Source organism: Delphinus delphis, chromosome 16 (genome assembly GCF_949987515.2).
Source record: "Delphinus delphis chromosome 16, mDelDel1.2, whole genome shotgun sequence".
Taxonomy (NCBI): domain Eukaryota; kingdom Metazoa; phylum Chordata; class Mammalia; order Artiodactyla; family Delphinidae; genus Delphinus; species Delphinus delphis.
The window spans coordinates 34,269,507-34,296,155 of NC_082698.1; the positions used below are offsets into that span (position 1 = coordinate 34,269,507).

At 38.7% G+C, this 26,649-nt stretch overlaps 1 protein-coding gene across 5 annotated transcripts in view; it reads left to right on the forward strand.

Moving 5' to 3' along the window:
* CPEB3 (cytoplasmic polyadenylation element binding protein 3) overlaps positions 1-26,649 on the forward strand; it is a 177,847-nt gene that overhangs the window by 92,621 nt on the left and 58,577 nt on the right. For all 5 annotated transcript variants that reach the window (XM_060034474.1, XM_060034473.1, XM_060034476.1 and 2 more), the window contains 2 exons: positions 18,381-18,548; positions 20,515-20,604. In XM_060034474.1, coding sequence (XP_059890457.1) covers positions 18,381-18,548; positions 20,515-20,604 — 258 coding nt within the window. The remainder of the gene's footprint in view (positions 1-18,380; positions 18,549-20,514; positions 20,605-26,649) is intronic.

A 26,649-nucleotide genomic window follows, 5' to 3' on the forward strand; every position in this document is an offset into this window, starting at 1 on the left:
ATCAGGTTATTATATTTTACTTTATGGTATTTCTTTTCCTTTATGAAGTATGTAAGCAACACTAGTATTATACTTGCCACTTGTTAATGTTACTTTTTAAGCTTGCAAATGGAATGGAAAGATTTTTCTGAGAAAAACGGATAAGAGTCAAAGAGAAGAGGGTGGGAAGAAGGGATTTGAAAACATCCAAATACTTTATGGGAATGTAGTAGATGAAAATGTATTCCATCCATTCAAGCATCATTTCTACCTGCTAAGTTTATGTTATGAATAAATTGACCTTTTCAATTATAATTTGCCAGATTTGAAAATTACTGGGCTAAAACTATCTCACCTGCCATTGTAAAGACAAAGATAGAGGAGGGACATATATGGGACAAACTCCATCACTCCTGTGCTTTGGGAATTTACAGTCTAACTAGGGAAAAGGGGATATTTTTGTACTAACTTTAAGATCTTAACCCATCTTAGGTAGAATTTTTTGCATGACTAATCCTTAGATGGAAGTTGAAAGGGACCATTAGATGTTCGAATAGAATTTAATTTTGTATACTGAAATGGTATTCAAAAAATAAGTTTACAAGGTGTTTTTAAGAAACTGATTTTATTGCAAGGAAGGTGATTAACAATTTGTTACTACAGTTAACTTTTAACAGCCTTGACAGATATTTCCAAGCCAGTTAGTAAAATGTACTAAGATCTCTGTATCTTGTTCATTTGATTTCATAAGTATGGCATCCCAGGGTGCTTAAGTTCCTGAAATGGGTGCGTGCTACTTTGATCCACAAGAGAATGGAGCGCTCTCTCTCTCTCTCTCTCTCTCTCTCTGTTGTGCCATGCACGAGCGTTTTTGAACCTCTGTAGTAGAATCTGTGTATGATGTTACTTGGCTTACAGAAACATCAGCAACTTTAGATGAATCCATGTAGCTGAAGATTTACTTTAGATGTTAAAATCAGATTGTAAGTTGCCCTTAGGGAATCACATGTGTGAGTGCAGCCATGTAAAACTGAGAGCAGGCCAAGTCTTAAGGAGTAACAGATGATCCATTTTACAGTGCTGCCTCCTGTGCCTAACCAAACACCATACAATTAACATGAGGTGTCATTCACAAGGTACTAGTCATTGATCATGTAAACTTATTTTTAGAGTAACTGGCATATCCCACTGCAAAGTACATGTATCATTTTATATTTATTCTGATGAGTTGAAAATAAGTCTAATTTTTTTCAGTTTTGGATTATTCAGGTTTATGATTTAAAGACTACAAAAATGTTAGCATTTTGGACCTTCTACGTTAATCTTATAACCTTTTATCCCAGTGAATCGGTCTAAAATGTTTGTAATATTTTGTTTTTTATTAAAGTATAATTATATACCAAATAGTGTGCAGATCATAAATATATACTGTAGCTTGATATATTATCACGGAATTGAACACAAATTAACCAGTACCTAGATCAAGATCAAAACGTTACCAATACCCCAGAACCTCCCCTCAGGTTCCCTTTTGGTTAATACCCCTAGCCAAGGGTAACTACTACCTTGACTTCTAGAAATTGAGTGTAATTTTTTATGAGGTCTAAAGTTGTTTAATACATAATGAAACAGTAAAAAGAATTTTATCTGTAATGATGATGATTGATAATAAAGAATTAAAGTTCTTGGAGGAAGTAGTTCTTGGACTTTGAAAGTATATCGTATCTTGGCATATCTGGTATAAATCTGTACTAGCATAGAATATATTATATACCCAGAATTAGTCACATTATTTCCTTTTTTTCTATGTGGGATTGTTTTGTGCTGGCTCATGCTAAGTTTATATATTCAATAGCCTTTCTTGTTTAAAAGTCATATTTGTTCTCAGGGGAAAGCACTACTTTTGTGCTCCCAAATTTCTCTCCTTGGTGTTCTCTTCGTTATCTCTCCCTTAGGGAAGAGTTTGATTCTAATTAGTCTATTTGCAAATGGCCCTCATGAGCAAATTTTTTTTATGTAAATTTATTTATTTATTTTATTTTTGGCTGCGTTGGGTCTTCGTTGCTGTGCACAGGCTTTCTCTAGCTGTGGAGAGTGAGGGTTACTCTTCCTTGTGCGCGGGCTTCTCATTGCAGTGGCTTCTCTTGTTGCAGAGCACAGGCTCTAGGCACACGGGCTTCAGTAGTTGCAGCACGCAGGCTCAGTAGTTGTGGCTCGCAGGCCCTAGAGCGCAGGCTCAGTAGTTGTGGTGCACGGGCTTAGTTGCTCCGGGGCATGTGGGATATTCCTGGACCAGGGCTCAAACCCGTGTCCCCTGCATTGGCAGGCAGATTCTTAACCACTGCGCCACCAGGGAAGCCCAAGATCACTACTTTAAATTGGCTGCCTATTCCATATTCCATCTTTGCCTCCATATTATCAGAGCCTGCAGACTGACATGAACCAATTTTCTGTCTTCGATTAGAAATGGGAAAAAGAGAAGAATCTATAAAAATCATGAACTGTTTTAAGGAAGCTTTGATTATAACTCCCAAGTAACTGTGAAATACTGATGTATTTTTGCAGCTTCAATGTGAGAGATAAATAAAACCTCCTCCAAGGCAAACAAACAAACAAAAACCCAAAAAACAACTCCCAAGTATGCCTTTTGCAGCTCTACCCCATCCCCAGTTCGGGGTGCTGCTCCCCGCCCCCATGCCTGTCTGGGTCTATGCACTTTGTGTTCTCTATTACCTGAATGGTTTGCAGTTGAAGACTTGAGTGAACAGCATTTTCGTTTATCCTTTAGGGATGTTAAGGTCTGATGAGTCATTTGTACCTTAGTATCGTAATCAGATTCTTTTTTATTGAGTATCTGGCCAGAAATCAGATATAATGAAAGAATAGGAATGTGGTGTTTGGGAGAGAAATGAGTAATTTTGAAATACAGAATGTTTGATTTTCTCTCTAAATAGAGGTTTTGCCTTGGGGGGTGTTGGACAGCATGACATCATTGGGGATGGGAGAAGGACAAAAATAAATGGTGGGACATCAAAACTGGTTTTCATCTCTTTTTTTAAGTGTTGTCTATTAGTGTTAATTCACCCATGTTATTATAAGTGAAGTAGGCTTTTGTGGGGGACCCAGCTAGGAAACTACCATTTATTATTCTGGGAAGATGAATTTCAGGTTCCAAATAATGAAAAGTGTAAAAGTTCCTTAAAATTTTATTTTAGAATGCATTCCCTTTGTAAGTGATGCAAACAGTAATTGCTATGTAAATTCAGAAAAGGTGTTTTTCGTTGAGAGTTATACCGAGGGACAGAGTTAGGGAGTAAGTAGGGATTGAATAATCCTTTTTAAGCTGGATAATACTTTATAATATTTGTGTCATGGGAAAGTGAAGAGGCCAAAGGTTTATCAGTGGGGTGAGTACGATGTCTGAAGAAAAATGGAAACTACAAGAAGATGAGGTTGGCCAACTAGTATTTCAACTTTCTACCTGAAAAGTCTGAATTCTTTTCCTAGGAGAGAAGTAGTTTTATTTAGTTCTACCTTATCCTGGGAATGTAACCCCAAATTATCCTTGTTTTTTAGTTTAAATTTAATGTTATAACATTTCATGCCTTTAAAAAATGGATTAGAGTTCTCATTTATTTTTTACAGAACTCGGGGTTTCAAATTTGAAAAACTTTGCGCTTTGAAAGTCATTTTAGATGACAGGATCTCTTAGCAATATATGTATGATGCCACAGTCTAGCTTTATTAAACATTGTAACAATGCATTCTGTGGGCCTTGAGTTTTGAGGGGGAAGAAAATCTTTAAAGTGCTCTCTTCTTCAGCATAGCCTGGGATGTACCCATTGCCTAATCCCTTTCTACTTTTTCAGTTCACTTTCTAGATGAAAAATATATTGTTTTCCCTGCATTTGTAATACTGTATGGAAAGTAACTGAGGAGGCTAAGAGAAATGTCACTGAAAATTTTACAGAAATACATTTTGTAAAGCAACAGCTAATTGTGTATAAAATTTCTATACAGTTTTCAGGGGACTCTGAAGTGTGTGTGTGTGTGTGTGTGTGTGTGTGTGTGTGTGTGTGTGTGTGTGTGAAGAAATTTAGAATGACCACCGCACGCTGCAGATTTTATTTAGAATGAATGGTTTTATCTTTAAAGTGATGTCTGGTGGTAACATATAGTTCAAATGAAGATTTATAAATCAGAAAAAAATTTTAAAGAACTCTGTCTATATCTGATATAGATAATGGGCCACAATGTAAATCCTTATAAGACTTGTGAAACTTAAGCACCCATTGTATCTTTTCCAGTGGCTGCCACATCCAGTTGAATTTCTCTTTAAGATTGTGATTTAACTTGTGCTTCATAAAGGTTTTTTTTAATATAATATGTCTGTAGTCAAGTTGAACAGTCTCTCCAGATTGATTCTGAGAATACTTAGAAAAGGCTTGTGTGAATATTTTTTTATTTCTAAATTCACCATTTTGATAAAAATACCCATGGTTTTCTTCTGTGTTTACATGCAGCCAGGAGCTATGGGCGAAGACGAGGTAAATTTTTTTTTAATGAGATCTTTTGCTTGCCAAATTGTGAGTAAATATGAGTGTGTGCGTGTTTATACCCGTGTGTGTGTAAAACAATAATTATTGTGTGGTATGATGTTCTAGCTTAATTATTTTAGTGAAATAATTCTGTCACTTTCATTATAATTATTTTTCGTTAGTAGGTAATTTGTTCTTTTAATCCTAATAAAGACATAGCAAAGACTATTTATAACTGGAAGTTTTTGATATATGGTTTATTGTGAATGATCTTGAGGGAATAAAGGCCAAGCATACGTATTTTGTTGTTGTTGTTCTGTGCCCACTGTTCTGTTCTGTTCTTTTCACACTACTTAGAAGACAGAAGTTAGGTTTTAGAGGGCAATTCTTTATCTTAGTAGGTTGGCTGGTGAATTTTTTTTGTGTTACATCCAGAGGCAGATCTACCTTGAAGCTAAATGAAAGTTAAGTTTCAGGTATCCTCACTTTCATGGGTCCCCTCCAAGATTTTTACCATATCATTGTATTCTTTTTCTTAAAGAGAGAGCCTCAACTTGTGTAGGCTCTAAGCCCCATAAAACTTGCATTCTCTCCTGGCCACAGCCAAACAAAATAATATTGCTTTCATTTGTGTATTGCTGTAACCTTTCTAAAGCATTTCCATATCTGTAATTTGTTCAAATAATTTTATGAAGTAGGTAGGGTAAGTCTAATGTAGTGGAAAGAGTATGGGGTTTAGGGTCAAAGACTTAGGTTGGAATCACTGCTTTATCACTAACATCTGGTATCCTCATCTGTAAATTATGAAGTAATAAAACCAGTCTTTTCCAACTTCAAGAATGTTAGTCAGTGAGTTATGGTATAAAATATGGGAGAGGAAAACTTATCCATGAAAACTGAAAGCATTCCATAGATGTCAGTTGCTTTGGTGCTCATTTGCAGAAGTTGGGAGAGATGAAGTAATTTCCCCAACTGTGAGATCTCAAAGTCAGAGCCAAGTCCAGAACCTTTGTCTTTTGGCTACTTATTGGGGATGTTTATCATTCATCAGGCTGTCTCTGACTCTGTAATTGAGTCCTGAAGATAATAATATTAAATTCAGAGTATTTATTCCACAGTAAATGTTTGTTGAATAGGTGAATATTGGCAGAACCTAATATGTGTTTGAGTTACCAATGAAACCTTCTATCATGATGGAATCATATCGTCAGTTTTGTTCTCATGTGGTGGTGAAGAAAAACATTTGTATAGTTGATTACTTTTTAACCATGGAAATAAAGACCATTTAACATTTGTTAATCATATAATTTTACAATTTCAAGTGTAGAAAATAATATTACTAGAAATCATTTTGTAACATGTATTTTTTTATTATTGCTAGGAAATTGATGGCTCTCGGGAAGGAATAGAGAAGGACATACCTGGCGGGTAGACAACAGGGACTATACTCTTCTTAGGCACCGATCAATCACCAGATCTTGTCAGTATTTTCCTTCTAGTTTCTCAGGGCTTAACCCTCCCTTTCCATTCTATTGTTTCATGTCTCTGAAACACCACTTTGTCCTTCTCACCCTTGTTCTCCATTCAGGATCCCTATCATCTGGCTTCTCCCTGTTTCACCAGCCTCATCATCTCCATTTTTCCCCCCTCACCTTCCTCTGACCAGTCCCTGTGCTTTCCAACTCTCTAGCTATTGCAAATACTGTCCACCTTTCCTCTCATTTACTTAACTAAAACCTATCTTTAGTTCATGCATTCAAGCCTAACTCGAGCCTAACCCCTTCCAGGAAGCCTTGCCCAGTGGCCTTACAGGCAGTGTTTTCCTCTGCTTCTGTTGCCTTACGTTCTTTCTGTCTTTTCTGTATGCCCTGATTCTTCAACTGGAGATAGGTTCTTTGAGGACAGTTGTCTCTTGTGCCTAACACTGTGACCTACATATAGTTAGCACTTATTAAATGCTTTTTGATGAGGATTGTTTGGAAGTAAAATCCCATATCTATGCAGACCAGAGTTTGGCATTATATTTTTTCAAAATTATTTTATATTTAAAAATCACAGTATACTAAATACTGGACATCAAGAATATAAGATCACCTGTAGTTTCTAAACTCCTGAAAAAATATTTACTCTTCCTCTTTCTGCGTTGCCTTCCCCATCTTTATTTGTAAGGTTTGACTTAATCGTTTTCAGAAGCCATGATCATCTTTGCATCAAGTACTAAACACTGCCTAGAATGACCTGGTCACTGCTCTTCATAAGTCTGCAATTTGATAGTTGTAGATGAAGAAGATAACGGCAAGAGAGAGAGAGAGAGAGAGAGAGAGTGTGTGTGTGTGTGTGTGTAAAGTTGAAAAACAAGAGTCATCTTTCTAAAATGTAGTGACAAAGTCATATGGGATGGAGCAGGTGTACCTCATATCCACTCTCATTGCTTGAAATATACTCATCTGGGCCAGCATTACATAGTATAAATTTGATGATCTGGCAGATTTCCTCATGCCATTTATTTGTGTGATCAGGGATTATATTAATGCTTGATTTCTCTCCTCCAAACAAAATTTAGACTTTTCTCCAAAAGCATAAAAAGTGAACCTGCTGATGTGTGTTAACTGTAACTCATATTCTGTGCTTTACATACATGTTGGTAAACATTTTAGGAAGAGAGGACAAAGAGAACTATCTGTGACAGTTTTGAGATCTATCAGCAAAAATTAGGCAGTGAAATCTTTCACCTCTCCTGGAAAAGCTTCCTGGAATAGGTAGAATTTTAGGAACTATTTGGATGATGGAAGAGGAGTAGGAAGCAAAGCACGCCAGGTATCTGATTCAACTTAAAAGAAAGCTTTGGGGCTTCCCTGGTGGCGCAATGGTTGAGAGTCCGCCTGCCGATGCAGGGGACACGGGTTCGTGCCCCGGTCCGGGAAGATCCCACGTGCCACGGAGCGGCTGGGCCCGTGAGCCATGGCCGCTGAGCCTGCACGTCCGAACCTGTGCTCCACAACGGGAGAGGCCACAACAGTGGGAGGCCCGCGTACAGCAAAAAAAAAAAAAAAAAAAGAAAGCTTTGAGGTGAGATTGGCATGACCAGATGCTTGGAGAATATGTCTGTGAGTGGATGTAGTGGGGGCCAGCTGGAGAGGAGAAGTTGGCAGTGAGATGGTCTGTGCTGCCCTGATGAATGGTTTTTGACATGGATAATGTCAGGCTTTAGAAAGAGAGTTTCATGATACAAGTAATGAAAACAGGAGAGAACTTGGGCATCAGTTGACAGCTTGGATGGGGAATCAAGTGTTGGAGGGTAGACTCTTTGGCAAATCAAGCGCTTCCAGTAGTACAGTTGAAGCAGTAGCAGTTGGAAAGAAGGAGAATTAGATGTGAAAGAATAGGATTTGAAAATGAATCTTGATTGTACATAAAGTTTTAAAATATTCAATTATATTTCCCATTGATACCCACTTTTATTTTAGAGATGGGTTTCAGTAGACAAAAGTTGATTTCCCTTGTGGAATCAAAATGACAGCAAAGAATCTTAACCTCTTCTTTGCAGAGTGTTCTTTCACAAGTTTTTTTTTTTAACATCTTTATTGGAGTATAATTGCTTTACAATAGTGTGTTAGTTTCTGCTATGTAACAGAGTGAATCAGCTATACGTATACATATATCCCCATATCCCCTCCCTCTTGCGTCCACCTCCCACCCTCCCTATCCCACCCCTCTAGGTGGTCACAAAGCACAGAGCTGATCTCCCTGTGCTATGTGGCTGCTTCCCACTAGCTATCTATTTTACATTTGGTAGTGTATATATGTCCATGCCACTGTCTCACTTTGTCACAGCTTACCCTTCCCCCTCCCTGTGTCCTCAAGTCCATTCTCTACATTTGCATCTTTCTTCCTGTCCTGCCCCTAGGTTCTTCAGAACCATTTTTTCTTTTTTTTAGATTCCATATATATGTGTTAGCATACAGTATTTGTTTTTCTATTTCTGACTTACTTCACTCTGTATAACAGACTCTAAGTCCATCTACCTCACTATAAATAACTCAATTTCATTTCTTTTTATGGCAGAGTAATAGTCCATTGTATATATATGCCACATCTTCTTTATCCATTCCTCTATCATTGGACACTTAGGTTGCTTCCATGTCCTGGGTACTGTAAGTAGTGCTGCAGTGAACATTGTGGTACATGACTCTTTTTGAATTATGGTTTTCTCCAGGTATATATATGTCCAGGAGTGGGATTGCTGGGTCATATGGTAGTTCTATTTTTAGTTTTTTAAGGAACCTCCATACTGTTCTCCATAGTGGCTGTATCAATTTACATTCCCACCAACAGTGCAAGAGGGTTCCCTTTTCTCCACACCCTCTCCAGCATTTATTGTTTATAGATTTTTTGATGATGGCCATTCTGACTGGTGTGAGATGATACCTCATTGTAGTTTTGAGTTGCATTTCTCTAATGATTAGTGATGTTGAGTATACTTTCATGTGTTTGTTGGCAATCTGTATATCTTCTTTGGAGAAATGTCTGTTTAGGTCTTCTGCCCATTTTTGGATTGGGTTTTTTGTTTTTTTGTTATTGAGCTGCATGTGCTGCTTGTAAATTTTGGAGATTAATCCTTTGTCAGTTGCTTCGTTTGCAAATATTTTCTCCCATACTGATGGTTGTCTTTTCGTCTTGTTTATGGTTTCCTTTGCTGTGCAAAAGCTTTGAAGTTTCATTAGGTCCCATTTGTTTATTTTTGTCTGTATTTCCATTTCTCTAGGAGGTGAGTCAAAAAGGATCTTGCTGTGATTTATGTCATAGAGTGTTCTGCCTATGCTTTCCTCTAAGAGTTTTATAGTGTCTGGCCTTACATTTAGGTCTTTAATCCATTTTGAGTTTATTTTTGTGTATGGTGTTAGGGAGTGTTCTAATTTCATTCTTTTACATATAGCTGTCCAGTTTTCCCAACCACTTATTGAAGAGGTTGTCTTTTCTCCATTGTATATTCTTGCCTCCTTTATCAAAGATAAGGTGACCATATTTGCGTGGGTTTATCTCTGGGCTTTCTATCCTGATCCATTGATCTATATTTCTGTCTTTGTGCCAGTACCATACTGTCTTGATTACTGTAGCTTTGTAGTATAGTCTGAAGTCTGGGAGCCTGATTCCTCCAGCTCCATTTTTCTTTCTCAAGACTGCTTTGGCTATTTGGGGTCTTTTGTGTTTCCATACAAATTGTGAAATTTTTTGTTCTAGTTCTGTGAAGAATGCCATTGGTAGTTTGATAGGGATTGCATTGAATCTGTAGATTGCTTTGTTTTCCTATGCAGCTGCAGCCCCTGTTAGAAACTAGCCTGATAACTAGTGTCATACATGATCTTTGCCTACACATTAAACAGCACACTTGATTAAAATAAATGTTGTGTTTTCATTTCACATGAGTTTTTATGGTCTCTGGGAGACTTTTGTCCATAAACAGAGATGTTGGCTATGCCAGTGCTTTAGATGTTTAACAGAATTTCTTAGTTAAAGAGCAGCCAGGAAAATATGCAAGATCTTTTTAAGTAATGTGAATGAGCAAATGGAAAGAATGATTGGAGTCACTTTACTGTTGGATTTACTGTGGATTGGTGTTACTATTGTAAAATGTACTTCTGTGTATATTTAATCCATAAAAACTATTGAAATTAATGGATGATTTAGTCAATAAAAAAGGTTCTAAGAATCCAATAAAACAAACTTGTGTATCAAGTTGGAGTTAGGTCTTTCTGCCAAAAGCCTGCCCAAGGCAGGAGAGATCAGCTGTATCAGTGAGAACCATGGTACAAACATGCCATCCTGCTAATTCAAACTGTGGTTATGTGAGCTTTCTTGTCTAAAGGAATGGATGGTCCCAGAGTGAAACATGAACAGCTGAGGAAATATCTGAGTGTTCATAGCTATAGTGTCTGAAGTATTGCTGCTTATAGTAATAGGAAAATTTTTCACTTTTGCAAGAAGTTGCTCTGCAAGGAGCCTAAACTAATAATGAAGGAGGGGTTCTGGGCTGTCCACCCTAATTTCATTCATTAAATGTTTGCTTGCCCATTATGGGTTGGATGAGGTGCTAGACCCTAGCTGTCTCTCTACTGAGTGTTCACTGTAGTGGGGGAGAGAGAGGTAATACATCAGTATTAACAAACATTTTTATACTCAAAAGTTGTGATAAGTACTAGGCAGGAAAAATGGGAGGGTCCCTTTAAGGTAGGATGGTTATTTAAGCTCAAACCCAAAGGATGGAAAGGATAGAAAGATTTATTTATCTTTAAATATATGTTTTATTTTGGAAATTTCCAAACATGCACAAAAATAGAATTGTTTAATGAACTGTGTACCCATCACTTAGCTTCAATGATTATCAACATTTTTGCCAATCGTGTTTCATATGTTCCCCCTCCTTTTTTCCCTTAGAATATTTTAAAGGAAATTCCAGACATCATAATACAGCTATTTTAAGAGGCTTGAAGCATAGTACTGATAAATGCTACAACATTGATAAACCTTGAAAACATTATGCTAAGTGAAAGAAGGCAATTAGAAAAGATCACATGTTGGATGATTTCACTTTTATGAAATGTCCAGAATAGGCAAATCTATTGAGACAGAAAGTAGACTAGTGGTTGCCTAGGGCTGAGAGGGTTCAAGGAAAATGGGGAGTGACTGCTAATGGGTTAGAAGGATGAATTGTATAATAAGTAAATTATTTCTTAATAAAGCTGTATTAAAAAGGAGTGGTGGGGGAGGGGAGAGGCACCTGAGGCAAGAAAGGGCTTTGTTTGAGGAAGTATATAGAGCCCCAATGGCTGAGCTTGGTGGGAGAGAAGGGAGGGTGCATTAAGATGAGGTTGGAGGAAGGAAGGAAATCTGATCTTGCTGGGCTTTAGCTCCTGGTAAGAATTTTGAACTTGGTCCAAGTACAAGAGGAAATCTATGAATGTTTTAAAGCATGGTCAAGTGATCAGTTTTATGTTTTTAAGAGTACTCTGGCTGTTGTAGAGTGAGAGAAGTGGGTTGTCTACATTGGAATGATGGTAGTAGTCTAGGCAAGAGATGATGGTGCTTTAGGATAGGATGATGGCAGTGGAATTGGAAAGAAGTGAACAAATGGGGTTTTATGTAAGAGTTTTGTGTAATAAAAGGAATGCTGGGACTTCCTTGGTGGTCCAGTGGGTAAGACTCCACGCTCCCAATGCACGGGGCCCGGGTTTGATCTCTGGTCGGGGAACTAGATGCCACATGCATGCCGCAACTAAGAAGCCCTCATGCTGCAACTAAGATGTCCGTGTGTCACAACTAAAAACGATCCCGCATGCCGAGATCCCGCAACTAAAGCTCCCACAAGCCACGACGAAGATCCTGCCGCAACTAAGACCTGGTGCAGCCTAAATAAATAATTTAAAAAAAAAAAAAAGGAATGCTGTTGCCCCCAGAGATTTGAAACCTTTCATCTAGTTCAAATCTCTCATTATGTAAATGAGACTCAGATAAGTGAAATGTCCAAGGTCACAGAGTAAAACAACCTAGGCTGGAATCTGACTATCTTGACTTATAGCCAGTTTTTTTTTCTTAAGGGAGACATGCTTCATAATCCATTTTTAAAAAGAAATCCCCAGAGTGACTTATTTCTGAGCTCCTTGTAAAACTAAGATGGAAAGGGTCAGGCTTGGAGTGGAAGTATTGGGCCAGGAGTGCCCTGGAGCTGCTGGATTGACAGCAGAGACGTGGCAGCTCAGAGGTGAGGTCCAAGCAGTTTTAGCAGCACAGCATGGCTAGTGGGCTTTTGTTTTCCCCGCATAAGCTGCAGGAAACGGAACCTCCTGGGGAAGAGTTATCTTGGACAAACCTTCCATGCTTAACTAGGCTTTGCAGGTTTCTTATTTGGCCCTTGTCTTCCAAGTCTCCTTTAGCTTTTTTTTTAAAATAAATTTATTTATTTATTTATTTATATTTTTAATTTTTGGCTGTGTTGGGTCTTTGTTGCTGTGCGCAGGCTTTCTCTAGTTTTGGCAAGCGGGGGCGACTCTTTGTTGTGGTGTGCGGGCTTCTCATTGCAGTGGCTTCTCTTGTTGAGGAGCACGGGCTTCAGTAGTTGTGGCTCGTGGGCTCTAGAGCACAGGCTCAGTAGTTGTGGCGCACGGGCTTAGTTGCTCCGCGGCATATGGGATCTTCCTGGACCAGGGGTTGAACCCGTGTCCCCTGCATTGGCAGGTGGATTCTTAACCACTGTGCCACCAGGGAAGTCCAAGGCTCCTTTAGCCTTAAGTCGTCTCTACATCCAGAGATTTTTTGTCCATTTACTGGACCAAAAACTACATTCTGCTTATTAATTGAAAATAGATATCAGAAAACCAGACCATTGGTGGAAGAGAAAGCCAAATGGCCAAAGTGCAGCAGTTGAGAAGTATTTCTCCTGTTTCTGTTGAAATATTGAATATGAATATTTTCTGTGAAAGTTTCATGAGATTCTAAAGCAGATTTATATGCTAGGTACATAGAATATAATTTTTGGTAAGTAACGTGACTTACTTAAAACATTTTGGTCTTGAGGAATGCCTTTTTTTTTTTTAACATCTTTATTGGAGTATAATGGTGTGTTAGTTTCTGCTTTATAACAAAGTGAATCAGCTACATACCGAGCTGATCTCCCTGTGCTATGCGGCTGCTTCTTGGGGAATGCTTTTATTAAAGAAAAGATGTCAGAGACATACTACTTTAGTAAAGCAGGGCCTCTCATGGGATACAGTTTGGGTACATCCTCTTAAGTTTCAGTTTCTAGTAATGCATGTCCAGGAACTAAAATTATACCAGTCTTCCCAGGGACTGTTTGTCATGGGAGGATAATTTATGCCAACCAAATGAATGCACGAATACCAACCTCTTTAATCTACTGGACAGATTGGAATACCAGTGTTTCATCTTATCATGGAGATGGATGTAACAGAAATATAATTTCAGTGGCTGATTATTTTTCTGCTAGTTCAAGAGTCACCTCTTCATAATAAGGCACTAAATTCATAGAACAGCCCTTCAGGAGCTTATAATTAGAGCATAGGGAAATAGATAGTTTTCAAGCTTTGGAAAGATCAAATGAGCCATTCTGTCCCACATACGAGTAATCCCGACAGTATTGTCCAAGTCCTCCTATCTCCTGTTGATATGAGCTGGGTAAATGCTGCAAGTTCTTAGTCTACCCTTCTGTCTTTTAAATGCTTCCTGCATACTAACTTTTTGTTCCATCAGTACTTGAGGTAGTCATGTTACAGTAAGGTTGACTAGATTCTAGATTTTGTATTCCATTCCTGAGCATATACTTTTTTATTTTTCTTAAGTCTTTATTGAATTTGTTACAATATTGCTTCTGTTTTATGTTTTGGTTTTTTGACCCCAAGGCATGTGGGCTCTTAGCTCCCCGACCAGGGATCGAACCCTCACCCCCTGCATTGGAAGGCGAAGTCTTAACCACTGGACTGCCAGGGAAGTCCCATCGTATACTTTTCTTAACTTGATTGAACTTGGATGTTTCCCAAGGCTCCATACACTTCACACAATGTCTCTTTTAGTGGCTGTCTGCTACAGACAGATAATCTGCATTTCAGTGGTTCTTAAGTTTGAGCATAGGAATCACTGAGGAGATTTGTTAAAAGTGCAGATTTTCAAGTTTGACCTCCATGATTCAATTTAAGTAGATCTGAGGATTGAGTTCTGAGACCTGTATTCTTAGTTCTTTAACCTACAGTTAGAGAAACATCACGTATGTGTGAATTCTTAGCAGTTTCATTTCCAGGGGCAAATTTATTACTAAAGTCTGCGGTACTCTATATACTAATAATAAGACAGAAGTTTGGTTTTAAAACCTTGGAAAGTTTCTTAAGTACCCATAACCAATTTTTAAAACAGCCCAAATTTTTGCAATTAACATTTGCTTTTATTTTCTTTGCCAAAATACTCCGGGGAAGCTGTGGTTATGTTGGCCATGCAGAAAGAAAGTTCTCTTTGTTCCAGAATGTCTTGAACATCCGCTGCTTCTCCTCACTGATCTGGTTCAAGACTTCCTCATCTCTCAACTGGACAGTCACAAATTTGTTCAGAATTTGACCCCATCCTCCCTCTCCCTGGGTGCAGATTGCTAGTGGAGGTGATGTAGCTATTGTAGGATTTGGGGTGGAGGGAGTAACATGGTCCGGGGCATCTTAGAGAAGTCATTCTGACAGGATGGAAGATGGATTAGATGGGAGTATCAGAGTCTTCAGGGAGTGAGTGTGGTTTTTCAAAAAAAAGCTAGTATTAGAATGAAATAGCAAATTTGGAAAATGTGGAAATTTCCTGTTGCTTTTGTAATATATACTGTAAAACGAATGCTTGAACAAACAGAAGGAGGAGAAAAGGTCTCAATTTCCTAGGAACAGGATCCCATCTCTTGCCGTCCTCACACCTGTATGTTGTGTGCCAGCATTTATTTGCACATACTGTTTTCCTTTCTTGTCTACTGCCTCGCTTTTAACACTTACTGAATACCTATTTTATGTGCCCTTATTAGGACATGAAGATACAGTGGTGAACAAGATTAAATTGATCCTTGTCCTAATAGAGCTTACAGTTTCACGGGGTTGGGAAACGAGATACCAAATGAAAACCCGTATGATAGCATAATGGTAATTGAGGAAAAAATGTTAGGAAAAGTGCTGTGAGTGGATAGAAATGGGCATCTAATCTAATCTAGAAGGTCAGGAAAGTTCTACCTGAGTTTCAGTGACTTTTCAGCTTAGACCTGAAGAATTAATAGGAATTAACTAGAAAACTGGGGAGTTGAGAGGAGGGTGTTTGTTTTGGGTAGGGGGAACACCTTGTCCTTAGGGCCTGAAGCAGGGAGGAATAATCAGAAATTTCTAAAGAGGTCTGGGTGATTGGAGGTTAGTGAACCAGAGGGAGAGGCAGCAACTATGATGAAGGAGAGGTAGGCAGAGGCCTTACAGTTTACAGTGTTTTTGTACTTTATCCAAATAAGGGGTGAGGGGTTTTAAGAATGGGGTGAAGAGTGTAGTTACATGTTCAGATTAATATTTGAAAATGGTGACTTTGGCTGTTTTATAGAGAAAACATTGTGGGGTACAAGGTAGAAATCAATAGACTAAATAGGATGTTGTATGGACTCATTAGGCTGTTCAGGGGAGAGATGATGGCAGTCTGGACCAGGGTGTTAGGACTGAAGGTGGAGAGAACTAAATGGATTGAAGAATTATTTTGTAGCTTGAGTTGGTAGGATTTAGTGAGAGATGGATTAGATGTGGAATATGAAGGAAAGGGATGTCAGGGATGACTCCTAGATTTCGAGATTGAATTGAGTGTGGATAATAGTCATTTTTATTGAGATTGCAGGGGATGATAGAGGCACAGGTTTGGAGGGAAAGATAAGAGCTGTTTTGAAAGTTCTTTCTCTGTGGATTCTTATTCTTCACCTTAGAAACTCCCACTCCCACAAGATTCTGCTTGAAATTGTCCTCCTGTGAAATCACTATAAAGCCCTCCCCACCCCTCACTCTTTTTCTGTAGAGCAGTAAATTGTGCCATTGTGTCACTTGGTAAAGTCTTCTCTTAGTATTTCTCTATTTTATAATTATGTGCTTGCCTATCTCTCACCAGACTTGATTTCTTTGGCAGCGACATCCAAATAACTATCTATCCTGTTCCTGGAATGTGGATAAACATTTCTTCAAGTGTTTTCCACTGAGTTATACATGTATGTTAAAGTTTCCTTTATCTTAAATCCAAGTAATGTTAGATTAAGTGATTTTACTGCAGAACTTTTCCCAGTCTTTGTATTCTTTTTTTTTTTTTTTTCCAGTCTTTGTATTCTAATATGGCTTGTGAATCTCTGGGAAGGGCATAAGGTGTGCAGTATTTTCCAATATTATTTAGTTCTCCCAATCCCTCCCCCCCCCCACCAGCTTTTGTTTTCTGAGCATCTCATGTTACTAGTGTTGAGGGTAAGAGGCAGGGATAGGAACATAATGTGGGAAATGCTGATTTGGGTGTGTGAGTAGGCCTAGGCACATAATTCACTGAGCGTGGACTATGTGAAAAGCAAATCTGACAGCCGTGGGAGAACATCTCTGGATGTTTTGGGGAAGCTCGTTTTGCCTATAGTTGCTGCAGATCTAGTTCTTTTACCCCCAATGAACAAAACAGACATCAGGGGATGAGAATTTACTGTCTATTGTTTGTCCTTGCCAGGCTAAAAATGCTAGGTAACACGAGGTGACAAATTTTGTTCTGTTTCTTTGTAGCTAAGCTGGGAAGAGCTGAACAAAAAATTCTTTGGTCCTTTTACTTATTAACTCTCAACATCAAAACAGTGCCTTTCTTATACCACCTGGGTTGTTCATAAAATAAACAGAGTTATATTAGTAACTTTTTTACAGAAGAATTAATGTTCAGTATTTTTCTAGGGCTATTTATATTCTGTTTTAGAGAGTTGGCTGTAGTGATGCAGAACCTAGGTCTCAGGGAAATATAGAGAGGAGAGACTAAATAGGGAAGACAGTGTCCTGTTTTTGAAGAGTGTATGATTTATTTTAGAGGGGAATTTTTCTTTTTTTCAGAAGTTAGAGAGCTCAAGATAGTTCAATTTTAGAGTGGATCCTAGTGGAAACCTTTACTAGGAACTCACTGACTCAAACAGGAAAAACAAATATATATATATTTTTATTTTTAATAAATTTATTTTTATTTATTTTTGGCTGTGTTGGGTCTTCGTTGCTACATGCAGGCTTTCTCTAGTTGGCGGCGAGCTGGGACTACTCCTCATTGTGGTGCGTGGGCTTCTCACTGCGGTGGCTTCTCTTGTTGCGGAGCTCAGGCTCTAGATGTGCGGGCTTCAGTAGTTGTGGCGCACGGGCTTAGTTGCTCCGCGGCATGTGGGATCTTCCCAGACCAGGGCCCAAACCCATATCCCCTGCAATGGCAGGCGGATTCTTAACCTCTTCTGCCACCAGGGAAGACCTATATATATTTTTTAAACTTAGATTTTATTTTGTGATGCCAGATGGCATTATTATGTTACATTTATTGACAGACTTTAACTGCTGGCATCTTTCTTATGTCATGTGGAGTGGGTCGGGCCTTTACTCTACAGACTTTATTTGGCTGTAGAGTTAACAATAGACATCGTTTTTTTGAGTGATATAAAATACAGCTTAGATTAATAAAGATGTCATAACCACATCTACATCTATACTCCCATATCTTAATTTACATGTCTTCATTTACTTGCCCCACCCTTTTTTATTGTGGATGTTTATTTCTAAATTGGAGTAGCTTGGAATGGCAGGGAAAACTTGATCATTTTTAGTACTGCTATCAGAGAAGTTATCAGCCTCTGTCATCAGTTTAATATTCCATCAGCTATCAGACCCAGTCTTTAGACAGGAACCTCTGAAATCACCATAAAGAACAATCAAAATCTGTCAATAAAGATTACTTTTCCATTTATTTTAAGAAAACCCTGGGGAAAGGAAAAACAACTGCTGAATACTTTTAGCAGCAGTGATAGGGACTGTATGAGTAAAACGTAGTAATTTTTTTAGTAGCGAAGACAGCTGCAATTTTTGACGCTTCTTCCTTAATATCGATCCAGTTGTTTCTGTGCTGTACATACCTTTACACAAAAATGATACTATAAACTTGTCTAGACCTGGTAAACTGCAGTTGCTTATTCTATTGAAAAAGTCACAGCTCAGGATATATTTTTTGGAATGCTTCACTCTGTGCTTCAACTCCTAATAAAGCATGTGTTGTCCAGGAAAATAATTTTAACCATAGAAACTCCCACATTTGTTTCAGGTCGATCTTCTCTCTTTCCCTTTGAAGATGCCTTCCTGGACGACAGTCACGGCGATCAGTCCTTGTCATCCGGCTTAAGTTCTCCCACTCGCTGTCAAAATGGGGAGCGAGTAGAACGCTACTCTAGAAAGGTGTTTGTTGGAGGCCTTCCCCCTGATATCGATGAAGGTACAATGCACTCACTTTATAATGACTTTATAAAGGCCAGGTTTGTTATTTGTGTGATTTGACCCTACCTCTCTTCTTGAAGGCAGCTTCAGGACGTTCATATCTTGGTGTCAGCAATTGAGGATATTTGATAGATGGGGAAGTGAGAGATTGTGCACTTTAGGTCTGCTCTTCATACATAGCAGTCTTCAAACAACTTCCCATTTCCTAGTTATTTGTTTGGGGATACATTTTAAATAATAATGAGAGCTAATATGTATGAAACTCGTACCACAAGCCCATTGTTGTGCCAGGTGCTTTACATTATCTTGTTTAATCTCCATAGCTACCCTGTAAGGCGTCTCCTCCCAGCTCTGTTTTGTGGGTGAGGAAACTAAGGATCAGAGAGAAACAGCTTATCCAGGGTTATGCAGCTAATGGTGCAGCTGGAATCAAAATCAGTCTGATTCCAGAGCTTTTGCTCCTATCCATCACACCATACCATCTCATATTCTAATGTAGATACCTATTAATGAAACACCCCCTCTTGCCTTTAAAAGAATGAAGACTTATTGGAATATTTCCTAATAACATTTTTGAGATACTGCCAATCCAAAAGTGAGTTTCACTTATGCCTAAAGCCAGCCAACATACAGTAGGTTGTCAATAACTATTTGTTGAATGGACAAATGAAATAGAATTGTGACAAAGTTACCTCAAGGGAAATAACAGTGGCTCTAATTCTAGTAGGCTTTGGATCTGCTATAAAAACATTGTTAAAGCAGAATTGTTTTGCCAGTATTATTTAAGCTGTGATATTTCTCTGATTTATCATGATTTTCTTTTTTTCATAATGAGAGAAGAATAGTCTCTAAAAATAGTTTTACTTTAGGCTTACTGCTTTAAGGTTGTACATTTTCCTCTAAACTATTCTTCTACTGGTGTTAATCTCATCCGTGGATTGGATTTTTCTTTAAGACCAAGTTTTTGATCATGGCTGAGAGAGTGGCAATTTAAACCTGATTAGGAGCTTAGTTATAACCTTCTGCTTTGAGTCAAAAGTCAGAAGGGAAAGATAAATTTGTTAAGCTATAACTTTTGAAACATTTTCTTTATAGACTGTGTAGTAGGTATGTATGAGAGAAAGAGACCATTGGCTTTAGCTTTTTCTTATCCCTAAATAGAATTACCTACTTATTGTCCCTACTCCTCACCAAAGGAATAATATTTCTAAAACAATCTTAATAATAATCTAAGATTAATAATCTTAGAGATTATTTCACCACACAAGTGGAAGTGTATTTTAAATATTTTGTGTATTTTTGCCTCTTTTTCTAAAAACAGAAAACATTCCTGTTTTTAGAATCTCCTTTTTACTTGACAGAGAGGTCACCTTAGCTAATGTCAGATTTTTTTCCTTCCAAATTCTTTATATCAGGTTTATTGGAAGTGAAGAAGGGAAGTGAATTATAGTTAGAAACACATTCTGCATTGTTGAAATACAATGGTGTTTCACTTAGTAAGTTTGACTTCTGTAAAAATGCTTTAGAATATAGCTCTCAAAACATTTGAAAATAGGACTTCCCTGGTGGCGCAGTGGTTAAGAATCTGCCTGCCAATGCAGGGGACACGGGTTCGAGCCCTGGTCTGGGAAGATCCCACATGCCGCGGAGCAACTAAGCTTGTGCGCCACAATTACTGAGCCCGCATGCTACAACTACTGAAGCCGGCACGCCCTAGAGCCCGTGCTCCACAACAAGAGGAGCCACCGCAATGGGAAGCCTGCGCACCGCAACGAAGAGTAACCCTCGCTCACCGCAAATAGAGAAAGCCCATGTGCAGCAACAAAGACCCAACGCAGCCAAAAATAAAATAAATAAATATATTAAAAAAAGAAAAAACATTTTAAAATAAAAAGACATATTTTATGCTATTCTGTTTGCAGTATTATTTTCTCTTCTGCTAAGAGTCCTTCTTTGTTTTGTAGATGAGATCACTGCCAGCTTTCGCAGGTTTGGACCTCTCGTCGTAGACTGGCCTCACAAAGCTGAAAGCAAGTCGTATTTTCCACCTAAAGGTAATGCGCTTAAAATGTCTGCACTGCCTGCCTGTTGGAGAGCTAACATGATAATTCAATAAAAGGCAGCCTTTTAACTCTGAAAACAGCTGTTGACTTTTCCCCCCAATTAAGAAAACATTTTAATGTTGATCATCTTTTCATATTTTACTGTTTCCACTTGGAGACTATTCTCCCAGGAGCACACTGACTGTTTCGTGGCATCTACTTTTATTGACAGTGAGATCCTGTGAGTTTATTGTGAACGAGCCTTGGCTAACTTTTCATTAACTGAGAGAAGAGATCTAGGGTTTTGAGGAATGTCAGCAATGGAAAAGAAAAGATCGTTTTGAGTCAAATTTTATTAGTAGCCCATAGCCCTATGGTTTTATAGATCTTATAAACCCCAGACTTGGGAAAGCTAGTGACTGAAGAATGACATTATATAAAATTACTTTTATCCATGTCTGTATCTTAAGTGACTTAGCCTTTTAACAGGTAGAGGGCACACTAACAAAGGACTCTTTACATGACCTTGCTTCCCTTATTATTATTTTTTTTTTTGCGGTACACGGGCCTCTCACTGTTGTGGCCTCTCTCGTGTGGCGCACAGGCTCCGGACGCGCAGGTGCAGCGGCCATGGCTCACGGGCCCTGCTGCTCCGTGGCATGTGGGATCTTCCCAGACCTGGGCACGAACCTGTGTCCCCTGCATCAGCAGTTGGACTCTCAACCACTGCGCCACCAGGGAAGCCCCAAACTTCCCTTATTATTATTTTTTTTGTTTGTTTGGGTTTTTTTGCAGTACGCAGGCCTCTCACTGTTGTGGCCTCTCCCGTTGCGGAGCACAGGCTCCGGACGCGCAGGCTCAGCAGCCATGGCTCACGGGCCCAGCCGCTCCGCGGTATGTGGGATCTTCCCGGACCGGGGCACGAACCCGTGTCCCCTGCATCGGCAGGAGGACTCTCAACCACTGCGCCACCAGGGAAGCCCTTTCCCTTATTTTTGATAGGCTTTTTTCTTAGTTTATGAGGGCATGAAAATATATCACTTTGTTTATAGTTTGTCATTTTTGTGGAATCTAGGGAACTTTTCTGGTGATATTAATTCTACATATATTCCTAGATTTATATTGAAGAGTGTTTTGAGTTAAAGAGAAAGTTTTCTTCTTGTGTTATGTTCTGTATGTTTCAAGGATGTCCTTCATCTCTAAGGAATTGGGTTTTGATGTGTATTATTGTATAACAGTACTCACCACAAGAAGATGGAGTCAAAATACTTGTCCTTCCTGGGCCTTGTATAGGAATCAAATTATAGCTTAACCTAGGAAAGGCAGGAGCTTCCTTTTATGTCTGGTTTATTAGATTTGTCACCTGTACTTCTCCCCACTCTCTTTATAGCCTATGAAAAATAATATAAGGCTGTTTGTTTGCTTTTAACATTCTTCTGTTAATCTTCTCCAATAATTTTTAAAATTACGTTTTATGTTAGTCAAAAAAGATAAAGATCATCATGCTGATTATTTCAGTGAAAGAATGTATTCACTTTGTGGTGCATGTATAACACTAAAGAAACATGTTTAAAACATGTTTTTAAGAATGCTAATGGTTTGTTGAATCAGAATAGTAGTATTTCAGTGAATGAATGAGTTCACCACACTGTGCTGCATGTAATACACTCTGTAAAGTCACATGTATAACAAGATGTTCCTGAGAGTACTAGCTGCACGTGTGAATGAAGGCAGTGTTATTTCAGTGAAAGAATGTATTCACCACACTGTGGTGCATGTAACACACTCTGTAAAATGACATGTATAAAAGCTATTTCTAAGAGTACTAGTTGAAAAAAAAATCATCATTCTGAGAAGGTTATAAAAATGATTCTGGGATAAAAGATGTCAGGTGATCATTGTAAAAAATAAAAATGAAGATAAGCACATCTATGGTCATGTCCAAAGAAAATTATCCCAAATCTACCTCTGTCAGAGATAATCACTGTATACATTTTATTAAATATCCTTCTTATATCTCTTTATGAATATATACATTTATATGAAATTTAAAAGTTTACATAAATGGGATCACACTATATATGCTGTTTAATAACCTGCATTTCCCCCCCAGCAATGTCAACATCTTTCTGTAAGAAACTATATTATCCTTAATGACCTTGTTTTATTTAATCAGTCCTAGTGATGGTCATTTAAGTTGCTTTCAGTTGTTTTTTCTCATGGATGATGCTTCAGTGAATATCCTTGTGCCTTCATTTTTTTTGCTTTTTTCTAATTACCTCTTAGGGTGAATTTCCAGAAGTGAGGTACATATTTAAACATACTGCCAAGCTGCCCTTAACAAAGGTCATACACATTTATGTTCCCAGTAAAAGTACCTGATTCGTAAAACTTTGTTTTATTGAGGGTCTAGCGATATGGCTCTTTTTTGATCTTTGCCAATCTGGTGGTTAAAATAACGTCTTTTTGGGCATTTTTTTCTCTTACTGGCCATTTGAATTTATTATTTTACTTTCTTACATCAACATCTCATTTCCCTCTGGAATTTATAATGGAGTAAGTCACAAAAAAGGATCCAGCTTTATTTTTCCCGGTATCATGCCAGTTGTCCCAGCAGTCATTTATTGACAGTTCCATTTTTTCCTCATTGATTTGAGTCATTAGAATTAAGTATTGGTTGGAAGATCATCTCTTCTGTTTCCCTACACTGAATTTCAAAGACTTAGTTTTAAAAAAAGGTAAAGAATTTTATTAGTAATTTTGTTTACATGTTAGAATGATAGTTTTTTGGATATTTTGGATTAAAGAAAGTATATTAAAATTAACTTCTCCTGTTTCTTTTTAACTTTTTAAATGTAGATATTGGAAAATTTTAAATTACATATGTGACTCATATTTATTGGACAGCACACCTGCAGAACACGAGTCAGCAAACTATCTTTGGCCTGTGAGCTAAGCATGGTTTTTATATTTTTAAGGGTTGTGGAAACACACACACACACACACACACACACACACACACACACACACACAGAAGAATAGGTAACAGAGACTATACGTGGCCCTCAAATCCCTCTGCAAAAAGTTTATTGACTCCTGTTCTAAAACAGCCCAGAGAATTGTTCATTTAGCTTCTGAGACATCCAGTGACAAAGGAGGCAGTTTATTTCAGAGGAAGTCTATGTATTTGCAGACCTAACTAATTATTAAATTTTGTCTTCTATTGAAGGTGGTCATTGTAAAAAGTAAAAATGAAGATAAACATACATGGTCATGCAGTCTTTACCCAATGGTCAATTGTGTTCGATAAAGTAAAACTGAGTCATTATTGTGACATATATTTCTCGGTACTTAAAGAACTGTCAGTTTCTCTTTTAAGTCTTCTCTTTTCCAAGCTACATATTTTCCCATCTCTAGTCATACCTTATGCCTAATGGATTCTGGACCACCATTATTCTTGTTTGCCTTTTCTGTGCATATGTCTTCTCTACAATATCCTACTTAAATTTGTTTCTGAGAGTTGAAGAGAGAACATTTGGGTTGGTATGAGCAGTATAGAGTTTAGCAGCTCTATGAACTCCGTGGTGTTGGTACCACTCCTATGTAACAGCACAATAATAGAGAATTGCAGAACGTTAGAGAAAGTGCCCTCATTTTATAGCTGAGGTTAAGTGTTGAGATGGACTAGGGAGAGCCAGGCCAAGAAGAGAATCTGGATCTCCTGATTCTGGTCCTCAGGCTTGCATCCTCCGAGAGCAGATTGCCTTTCTGGTGACTTTGGGGTCAAGTAGGAGAAATAATTATACTGTTGGCTCCTGTTGTGTTTTGCTCTCAGCTAAAGTCTGAAGGTTGACCTAGTTCGGAAGGACCTAAGGAAATTTGGTGTTATTCCAAGATTGAAGTAACTTTGAGAATCCATGCCCATTGCTTTGAACATTGGGAACATCTAAGTAGTTCACCCCAAACTGTTCTGTGCCTTCTTAATAATACCTCCTCATGCTGTTTCTATTTTTCCTTAAATTCCTTAGGTTTTAATTCAGGTCAGTGCTTTTTTGGTAATCCCCCTCTTGCCGATTATAGTTTTCTTAGGTCACCTCAGCTTGGCCATAAGGCACAGTTCCTTTGGCTGTATGCTTTAGGCTTATGTGTAAATAAGAAGAAAATATGAACCATTCACTATTGAGTCCTCCTGTCTTTTTCTCAGAAAGTGTATGCCTAATGAAATAAAGAACCATTCATGTATCCAGCAGGTATACGTGTACAGATGTGGAGTACGGTTTGTAAAACCATGGCCATTTCAGTGGACTGTGGAGAACTTAATATCCATGTAGAGAAACAGTGACCAGGCACGTCAGCTGTCCCCTTAAGTGTTGTTGGGCCAGCAGAGTGGGAGGTGATGGAGACTGGGGTTCTCTCCAGCACAAAGCCACTAAGGCATTTGATCAACTCTTTGAGGATATGCAGAGCCCTCTGGGTCATTTGTCTGTGGGCCACAAACAGGTAATTGCTTGGTGTTCTCCAGAGCACCTCTGAGAACCTGGAGGCAAAAGAAGGCATGGAAATCAGATCGTGTCTTCATGATATGTTCTCAGACCTCCTGAACTTAGAGTCCTGTGGGGAAAATTAAAAGAAGTCAAATAGTCACAATATACCACAATTATAAACTATAATAGTTCTCTAAAGGAAAAAATGGAGAGTGCGGTGACTCTAAAAGGGGGACATCGATTTGGATTGGGTATATGGAGAGAGCTTCTTTGAGAAAATACCGATTAAGTAGACCTGAAAATTGAGGAGTTAACTAGAAAGCGTAGGGAAGCAAGTTCCAAGCAGAGGAGTACCATATGGGAAATAGTGAGTATGAAAAGGGCTTTATTACCTTTGAAGAAATGAAGGAAGTATGGTTGGAATGTTGTGAGGGTGGAGAACATGACGTGAAAAGAAAGTCTTGAAAAAAAAGTACGATTATTTTCCCTTCCCTGAATTGCTCTAGTCCCCCAGAGAGAGTAGATACAAAGGCATTTGTGTGGTGTTTGTCTTTGGGGTAGAGACAGAATAGAGTTGGGTCAAATAGAAATATCAGTTTAAAATACTTTCAAATTGGGGCTTCCCTGGTGGCGCAGTGGTTGAGAGTCCGCCTGCCGATGCAGGGGACACGGGTTCGTGCCCCGGTCCGGGAAGATCCCACATACCGTGGAGCGGCTAGGCCTGTGAACCATGGCCGCTGAGCCTGTGCGTCCGGAGTCTGTGCTCTGCAACAGGAGAGGCCACAATAGTGTGAGGCCCGCGTACTGCAAAAAAACAAACAAACTTTCAAATAGCTATTGATAAAGCTGAAGCAAAGTCTTCCTTTGTGTTTTCTGCCTTTGGTTCTTGATGATGAAAAGAAATTCAACTCTAATCAAAATATTGAGGAAGTTTCCTGAGATTGCATTCTCATGCTTTTTACTTCTGGAATAGTAGAGTTGGAGTTGTGAGTCCTGGAGAGGGAGGTTCTCCTAAATGTTAGTGCATGAACCAAATCCTGCATTCATACAAAATACTAATCAACATCACTATGTTTATAGTAGGTAGTAAAGAGTACAGGCTCTGGAGTCAGCTGCCTGGGTTGAATTCCTGTTCCACTACTTGCCATTGCTGTATCTTTGGGGTGATTATTAATCTTCCTAAATCTCTCTCCCTCTCTCTGTCTCTTTTTAAAAAAATTTTTTTTAATTTATTTATTTTTATTTTTGGCTGCCTTGGGTCTTCGTTGCTGCACGCAGGCTTTCTCTAGTTGTGGTGAGCGGGGGCTACACTTATTGCAGTTTGCGGGCTTCTCATTTGGTGGCTTCTCTTGTTGCAGAGCATGGGCTCTAGGTGCATGGGCTTCGGTAGTTGTGGCACGGGCTCAGTAGTTGTGGCTCGTGGGCTCTAGAGCGCAGGCTCAGTAGTTGTGGTGCACGGGCTTAGTTGCTCGCGGCATGTGAGATCTTCCCGGACCAGGGCTCGAACCTGTGTCCCCTGCACTGGCAGGCGGATTCCTAACCACTGTGCCACCAGGGAAGTCCTGTCTTTCTC